At 38.9% G+C, this 9,415-nt stretch overlaps 1 protein-coding gene across 1 annotated transcript in view; it reads right to left on the reverse strand.

Annotated features, from left to right (window-relative positions):
- IPO5 (importin 5) overlaps positions 1 to 5,911 on the reverse strand; it is a 31,591-nt gene extending 25,680 nt beyond the window's left edge. Inside the window, exons 1-2 of the mRNA XM_070943036.1 lie at positions 5,761 to 5,911; positions 1,606 to 1,686 (exon numbers count right to left, since the gene is read on the reverse strand). Of these exons, the coding sequence (XP_070799137.1) occupies positions 1,606 to 1,686; positions 5,761 to 5,853 (174 nt within the window). The 5' untranslated portion in view covers positions 5,854 to 5,911. The remainder of the gene's footprint in view (positions 1 to 1,605; positions 1,687 to 5,760) is intronic.
- Positions 5,912 to 9,415: the final 3,504 nt, after the last annotated feature.

Below are 9,415 nucleotides of genomic sequence, written 5' to 3' on the forward strand. Positions count from 1 at the left end.
AATGAGTCATCTGACTCTATAGCAAAAGCACTATGAACTAAGCACGTAGTAATAAATTAAAGAATGACATTCTACTATACATTAAAATGTAAACATGATTTCTGGACAATATAAAAACTATTAATGTAGAGGAATAAGGTATGTTATTTTAAAATAGCTGAATGACTTAGTATATGAAGAAATGCAAAGGAAGTAAAACTCAAGTTCTAGAACTAAAATAAAACTTTTTAACAGAAAGTGTTGTTCAATAACAAACGATAGAAGAAACAGATAGTGTTGGATAGTGAGATGGACAACGTAAATTTAATAATTAAAAAAAATTGAGTAAAGATTATTCAATTCCACATTGACTACCAATCGCAGCTGTAACAATATAAATATCAGCTATTTTAATTCAATGTTAATCTTCACATGTTAGACTAAACTGCTAAATAAATATATGTACAAAGCCCACAATTAGGTAACAGTATCCCACCTAAGCTTAAAACATTGCAGTAAATTATAGGAACAGGGAAAGAAGACAGTTAATCAAATAAACAGCCAAAATATAAACATAATTATTGCATTAAAGATCACATAATTGGAAATTTTGGAGAACTGATTAACAATCTCCACCTGTAGTATATAGAAATTATCATCATCATGTCATGTATTCTTGTTTGTGTTCTTCCAAAGACAAGATTAGACAACCTATCCACTATACAGGTAGTCCTCAATTTACAACCGTTAATTTAGTGACTGTTTAAAGTTACAATGGCACTGAAAAAAGTGACTTATGACTACTTTTCAGTTACAATCTTTGTAGCATCCCCGTAATCATGGGATCAAACTTCAGAGGCTTGGTTCATACTTATGACCACTGCTGTGTCCCAGGGTCATGCCCCTCTGAGACTTTCTGACAAGCAAAGGCAATGGGGAAGCCAGATTCACTTAACGGGATACTAACTTATCAACTGCAGTGATTCACTCAACAATGGTAGCAACGTAGGTCGTAAAATGGGGCAAAACTCACTTAACAAATGTTTCAACAACTGAAATTTTGGGTTCAATTGTGGTTTTAAGTTGAGGACTACCTGTACAATTGATATATGCTTCATTTAATATACACATATTACATTTAAACCGCTATTATTTTCTTGTATCTCTTTAGAAATTTAATGTAATCATAGTGTTATAACTCAAGGTGTTTCTCCATTCAAATAAAGAATGTAACACATATTTGACTCCTTCATCTCAAAGCCCTTGTACCTAGTTGAAATGGGTTTTGTGGAAGTACAAGGGGCCACAGAAAGCAGAAAAGCCATGTTCTGTTCATGAAAAGCAAATTGAAACCAAATTTATCAACTTTATAAGTGAAATGCTGGTTTGTTACAAAACTAGGAATGAAAACTTCTATATATGTGATGAGTTACGGTTTAGCAATATAGGAATAGCAAACACTAATGATGTAATTTCCTGACCATTTGGTTCTTTAATGAAGTTGTGGCATTAGTAATATATTCCACTTTAGATGGTATGACCATATGAGTCACAATCACAAAACAATGTTTTACAACAAAAAAAAACATTCCTGCAATTCTTTTAAGTTCCTTAGGTGAAAAATACCTCTTCGGCAACCGTAGTATTTCTGACAGCCTGTAGAAGGAACGTAATCTTAGACTGGCCTGGTATGTTCTCGTATGTTTCCTAAAAAAGATCAGAAACATTTTAACATTAAAACAGCCACTTAATATGTTCTAAGTAGACAACTGTTTAAGATTTACAAAAAAAAAATAAAAATCTATTACAGTAGTTATTTTACTCAAAGCAGGAATATGAAGTACTATATTCGGATAGATACAGGATCTCAAATCTCAAACAGCAGAGAAATTATAATATGAAAGGAACCTTTAATCCACAGAAAATATTTTAAAGCATATGAGGAAGACAGCAAAAGATTTTCTTCTGCTTCAGAGAAATATATTGAATTTACTCATGTAGATTCAGCCTTTTTCTTCATCTCAATTATTATCCTGCTAATGAAATACATGAAGATATATAGCAGCTAGTTAAAAGAAATTGTAACTTTGTTTTCTTGTATTTAATCCTATTTTTTCTTCCTAGGACACTTTAAAACAATTTTTTTTTTTTTAGTACTATCAACACTTTAGTACCACACTATCAACATTATTAGCTATGCTATGTCAGAATGGTATCAACCTGGTGATCTTCAAATGAACTTGACAATAAATTCATATGCTGTACTCATCAGGGTAAATTTTACAAATGTTGGAAAACAGCCCAGGTTTTCTGGAAAGTGTCAGGTCGCTAAATGTTCTAACACTGATGTGCTAATACTCTTCCAGCTATTTGGGAGCATGAGTGGGCAACATTTGCCATCCAGAGGCTGCAGTTTAATTTTTTTCAGCCACTGAAAGCCACATTCAATACACCAGTAATAGAACTTATTTATTTATGGGATTTAAAGGCCACCCTAATCTGTTACAACTCTAGATAATTTACCAGATGCAATATTTATTTAAAAAAAATGAAAATACATAATGAAAATCAGAAAGTTCAGAAAATAAGCAAAAAACATTAAAAAATCAAAACATCACACAAGTGGTTCATCACCTACTCTGACTTAGGTCTTAGGGGTTATACTTTTAAGGGTTCATTTAAGGAGGAGGATGGGTGTTTAAGGTCCAATTAAACTGATTTATCGCTAAACAACCTTTGCGCAGGAATCTTCTCAATTAATAGTTAACACCTGCTTGCAGCTAATTAAGGATCTACATAATTGAAGAGGGGGACTTAGTTTACTTGTGGCTATGTAGGGATTCTATGGTGATCCCTCTTTTAACTCTGTCCTGGGTTCTGTCACTCCTCCTATAATAGCAGGAGTGTTCTAGATGGTAGGTGCCATGAGAGAAAAGACTACTTCTAGAGTCCTGTTGGATGACAATGTTTAAAAGTGAGATTTCAAGCATGGTGACAGATCATGTGGGTTAAGCAGAAAACTATGGGGCACAGGTGGCTTCTCAAAAACCAGGTCTTATGCCTTGAAGTGATAGCCAGAACTCTGAGCATCACCAAACTGTGCCAGTGTCTTTATTTGATTACAGTTCAACACAGCTTTTATTTCTGTCCAAGAACTATTGTTTTTTTTTTTAAAAAAAGTCATACTACTCTTATTAGGGAAGTTTACTGCTGCATTTTGGCAGTAGGATCTTGTGGAATTCTGGCAACCAGAGCTTAAAAGTCATCATTAAATTACTCAAGAAATGATTATAATGGTTAAAAGTGGTTAGAAATGATTGCTTAAATTTATTACTTCAGTAAATAAGAGGTGCGCAACTTAAAAAGATTTCAGACATGCCAGTTGTTCTCAACAACTGGCTTTTTTAAATCAAATTTTAAAGTTGCTGAGACTTATAAATATGGTCATTTTTAGTTTTAATAGTTATATAAATGCAATCACGATCTCATCTTTTATACATGTGTTTTAACAAAGTCTGTGAATACATGTTATCCAGCTACATGGTGTAAAATGCAAATGCTAGTGCACAGACGCTCCTGTCTCATACAAGCATCATTGTTTTGTGGAATCTATGATGTCAGTAACCTGCACAAACAGCCATAAACTTGCACTAATGGTATTAATGAAGCAGCTGTCACTGCTGAAAAAAGACAAAACTCTCCCTTCTCTTAACATACACATGGATGATCATTATAGTGGCTCACAAACCTCTTCAGATGATATTGCTATTCATATAATCTGAAGGTTTTTATCGATCTGGCTTTTCAGGATTTCACTACAGCGATGTCCTCCAGTGTGGTTTAGAACTATATGGTAATGAATAGGATTTATATAGCCAATAATTCTGGAAACTCTCAAGACTAACCAGGGAACAATCCCCTACTTTTTGTATCTAACATTTAAATATTCAGATATGGAACTCAGAATGTGGAACTTTGTATACACTGCCACAGTAAAACTGGGATATTATCACAATTAGGCAATATTTATACCTATCAGTTGCCATCTTATTCATACATAAATAATGCCTTTTTCTACATCCTATTTCACAGACTTCTTTAGAATCTGGTCATACTAACTCAAAATAATATCTTCCTCCATTTGTCTCTTCTTCTGTCTAATTTTCAGCAGATCTGATACCCACAATACTTAAACAGATTGCAGCGATATGCAGAATTTTGACTCTGAATGATGGATGCCTATTTCAGATCCAGAAAGAAAAATCAGACCATATTGTTTTACATTTGGGCACTGAGAACAGCTTTTTGTACAACTATTCACAGTGAAAGAATGTGCTGAACTCTGCTGATCACTCAAGTGATGTAAATGATAAAAGCCCAGCCACAGCCATACAATGAGAAAACTCTAACCCAGACACTGGCATTTATTTTCAAGGGACAAAGATTCCCCACTATTTTTTTTTTTCATAACAAAGAATGAAAAGCAGTCTGGAGCGGAAAAAGTATTATCCCTTTATACCAATTATAGAGAAATCCTGTAGTTTGGAATTGTAACTTATAATAAAAAAAGGCTATTCTGAACAAGAGTAATAAAGCAGTTAGGTATAGCATGTTCCTGCACTATGAAAAGAAACCTTGGTTTCAAGTCTAATTCGTGGGAAACAGCAGCCCTTTTACCCTTCTATATAATTTTCAGTTCAGCTAGTTTCTGAAGGAAACCTTTCGCCATCATTCCTTTATTCAAAGCCAGCATCTTGAGCTCAGAATATTCTGGGAAGCAGAAATATTTCCCTGCTTTTTTTTTTTTTTTTTTAACTGGAAACTCCTACAGAAAATGAACTTAGTCACAATGCTCATTCTACTGTTGAGTATGGTACAAGAGGACAAGAGCCAAGAGACCAGTTCTGACTCCTCACTTCCTTAGCTTAGTGATTTCCAAGCCCGGCATAATAGAAATATTATTAAGCACCCTAGAAACAAGAGATCCACTGGGCCGCCTACCAACTGAGGAGTTCCCCTCCTTAGTTATGTATTACTTAACTTACTACAAACCTCCCCCCCCACCCCATCATTTAATTACTCATCAGCTGCAACCCTAGCTCTTCCACGTAGAGCATATCATTCTCATTCATCCCAAACGGGGAAGAGGGGTGGCGGGAACAGAGACATACTTTAAGAAGAAGTAAGAAGTGAGACTCTTTTAAGGGTTTCCTCCTGCACTTCTTAAAGAGAGCTGGGGGAGGTTGTCGTTGTCCGAATCACAAGGGTCAGGACCGAAAGCGAAGCATCAGATTGGGGAGGAGAGGAGAGGGGCCGCGAAGAGTTGGGGAAAGGCAGAGAAAATGGGGATCCAGCAGGAGAGAAGCCGGCTCTGCGCGGGGAGGGAAAGGCCAGCGGACCAGTGGAAGAAGCCCCATCGGAGGGAAGGGGAGAGAAAGCCTCCATAAGGATCTGTGGGGTGGAGAGAGGGGGCGTTGGAACCGGGGGATCGGAGCCGAGGATGGGCGAAAGAGAACAGGCGGAGGAGAAGACCCGGCCGGAGTTTAGCGGGAAGAGCAGTTGGCCTCTCTCCTCCCCCGAGCTGTGTTCTTAGTTCCCGGGCCAACGGCTGTAACGGCCGCCGGCTTGGCCGGACCACGTGGGCCCGGCGGAGGCCCTCCGCGACGCGTCCACTGCTGACAGGCAAAGGCCAGGAGGCGAAACCTCGTGCGCGGCGGCGGCAGCGGCGGCGGGGGCCGGAGGGAGAGGACGGGCAAAGCGGGAGCCACGCGAGCCACTCACCTCGGCTTGTTTGCGGACGACGTTGTCCGGACTAAGCAGGTTGCCGAGAAGGAGGTAGAACTGCTGCTGTTCCTGCTCCGCTGCCACCGCCATGGCTGCCGAAGAGAGAGGGGCCAGCCGGGCGGGGAGGAGGAGGAAGAAGGGGACGCGAGGCCGCGCACCGACCACAGGAAGGCGGAGCCGCCGCCACTGCCGAGCTCTTGGGAACCTCTCCCCTCCCTCCCGGCTAGACAAACCCCTCCTGCCGGCGCCGGAATGCCGCGCGCTCATTGGCTGCGGTCTGGCGGGCGTGGGCTACGATTGGGCGGCGAAAGCAGGGGCTTTATGATTGGGCGGGAAAGACCCATTGTGAGGTCACTTCCCTTTCTCCTCTGGTTACTCCAACGCTTTTTTTTTTCTCCTAGGGGGCAGCCTCGGCCAGGGCTGGTATTGGGAGGGGAGGGGAGGGGAGGGGGGGGTTGGGGATAGCCGAACTCTTGGTGGCGGGAAAAACGCCGGCTGGGAAGGGGGGGTTCGGCCAATGGAGGGAAGTGCCGAGATGCGCGCCCGTGAGGGGCTCCCAAGGGGAGCCAGAAGAGGCTCCCTGGCGCAGTTCGAGTCCTTTTTCCGCTACTTTTCTCCCGGGACCCTCATAAAGCCTGGCTCGACACGTTTGCCGAGATGATGACTTGGGTTGCCGCTTCCCACGTTGCGTGTTGGGGGCGCGAGTCCTTTCAAAGAAAGGAGGAAGGGTTAGGTTAGGCGCCTCTTTGCTGCGGTGGTGGCGGTGGGGTTTCTGTGCCAAGGCAGATCTTTCCCCATCGGCTCTTCCCCGGATGAGTTGAGCGCGACCGTATCGGGCAGAACCCGCCTGGCTTCGTCATCGTCACTTGCATATCTCGAAGCATCCGAACGATTCCGAGTCTAGACTGGAAATTCCCAGGAGCGTTTTCGTGGATTGAAACGGAAGCTGTAGTTTTGAGTAGAAAACGTTTTACAGTAAAATATTTAAATCTGTGTAACCTGCCTCGTGACTGAGTCTGCGAGTGTACAGATGTGCAAGAGAGGAGATCTTCCTCTTCCATAATTAATCTCTCCGGCTAGTTAACAGGTCTCTGACATAACACAATAAACCGCGAAGCGAAAAGTAATATATGGCAACTATAGCCAGCTGCATTATGGGCATGGTTGAGGTTGTAACCATGTTTAAAATAAGGAACCTAATTTCTAAGGATTTTTTAGCCTCAATTAATGAAAATTGTTTCCAATACTGTATGAACAGTTGAATGATTACAAAACAGGTGCAGCATGTCTGAAAGGAAGAATAAGGATAGATTCAAGCAAGGATCTTTGTTAATCTTTGAAGATTAACAAACATAACAGGAACACATTCAGAAAGCCTGCTGTGTAAGTCCTACATTTATAAGCTTTGAAGAAAACAGTTTATGAAAAGAATAAAATATAACAGCTTTATCATTGGTTCCTATGGTTTATATTATTTGCTCAGGGGAATTAGGGATGTTGACTGATGTTTTTGGAATTCTGGAAGCCAGGAATTACTTTATTTGCATATGTTATTGAATGAAAAATTAAACTTAAGTTAGAAGTTGGTGAAAATATGGTTGTAATTTTTTCTCCATGGACAAAAAATCAGGTACCCCTCCCCAAAGGATCTGTTGACATTAGGTTAATAATCCCTGTTGAAGAATAAAGTGACAGCTGTTAAAGCCCAAGAGCATTTGGGGAACATACAATGGTAATACCTTTGTTATATTTGGAAGGAGCTTAACTTTATCTGATCTAAACTTTATAAAACAGTCAGCAATGACAATATTGTTGGTTACAAAAATCTTAATATTCAATCTAATTAACAATTTGCAGCATAAACAATTAAGGGAAGTGAGCAATTCTTAGCCCAGCTTTGCCCTTGTATAATCTACTTTAAAACAGAATGGTTGCAAGACTACAGAAAAATAGCAAAAGATGGAAGCATATCTGGCATCTACGAGATTATGGGAATTCTTCAGAAATAGCTTTTGTAGGTATTAGGCTACTTTACAAATCTCATTGCAATAGTTAGCTATTCATTGTTAATCATGTTATTTTATGGTTGTCATTTTATAGGTATTTATGATGCCTAAACTTTAGAGATTAAGCCCCTTTCTGTTTAAGATGACTAACATGCTTGAATTAATAAGTAATCTTTTAAGTGGGACCAACAACTTTTTAAACAAGGTCTTTAAAGTGTAAGTTAGTTTGGTAGTTGCAAAGTCTTTCAGTTTATAACCTATTTTGGCATGACAATATAATGATATAGAAATGGAATTGCATCTAAAAATAGGATTTATTTGTTTCAGATTAAATGTAATATCAGATAGTCACTACAGTTTTTCAATGCAGACTTTCTAGGCCAACTATTATTAACTGTATGGAGAATTGTTAATAAATCTTTTAAAGAACAAAATGTGAACATAGTATACTGCCAGAATGGGTTTACAGATGAGGATGATTCAAATATTGGGAATAGGTAGTGGGTTGGTAGTTGTTCACATTCAAAAAGTTTAAACTGAATGTTATTTCAATAATTATATAGATGAATGACAGTAACTTTATCTAATGATAATGATAGTAAAACATTCAAGATTCTTGACATGTTCTTCCCAACAATTAATGCAATGACTGGTATATACACTTATCCAAGATCTTTCAAAATATAATGAAGAAAAATTTCACATTTTAATGCATTTATTTGATTTTAGTGCTTTTCCCCAATCAGGTAAGGAATTTCAGCTATATTTAATTCAGTAGTTTCCTCAATAAATTTTTTCCAACTCCTTACTGCCATCTGTTGCTAAAAGTCAACACTGCTTAGAACCATTTTATTATTTTTATTAAATGATTACAAGCAGTCCCTGATTTAAATGCATTTGTTTAGCAACTGTTTGAAGTTACAAGAGCACTAAAAAAGTGACTTATGACTTGTTCTCACACTTATAACTGTTTCTCACACTTTGCAGCAGCCCCATGGCCATGTGATCAAAATTCAGGCACTTGGCAACCAGAACATATTTACATCTGTTGCAATGTCCTGGCACATATTTTACCATTTGCAACCTTCCCAACTAGCTCTGACAAGCAAAGTCAGTGGCAGAAGTCAGATTTGCTTAATGATCATGTGATTCATTTAACCATGGCAAAAAAGTTGCTAAAATTGGGCAGAGCAAACTTAATAGCTGCCTTGCTTAGGAACAGAAATTCTAATGTCTATTATGATTGTGAGTTGAGGACAACCTATATGGAGGATTGTTAACATTTCAAATCTAAATAAAGGCAATGAAATTGTTGGAAGGAAAATCCACCTGGTACAGTTCCAAGCTGGGAGAAAGATGCTGGAAATAAATGGAGGCTTGAACTGATTGGAAAGAAGATCCATTTATTGGTGAACAGAACCACCAGGGTTTGTGGTTCTGGGCAGCTGACAAAATGGAGTTTAGAGTGAATGAGTTTTTATAACTTCTGGATTCCTATGGGGGTCCTGTAGGGTTATGTAGGGGTCATAGCTGGTTCTATAGGCAAAAGAGGAAATGCAAATCCCAGGTGTCCGAACTAATTTTGTCAACCTTTTGTTTGTTGCTTGTCTGAGTTTCTGTCTTGACCCAGTTTTACTGAATGGATT

The sequence above is a fragment of the Pituophis catenifer genome, unplaced genomic scaffold, assembly GCF_029215685.1.
Source record: "Pituophis catenifer annectens isolate HBS135680 unplaced genomic scaffold, rPitCat1.0.hap2 SCAF_4, whole genome shotgun sequence".
Classification (NCBI taxonomy): Eukaryota; Metazoa; Chordata; class Lepidosauria; order Squamata; family Colubridae; genus Pituophis; species Pituophis catenifer.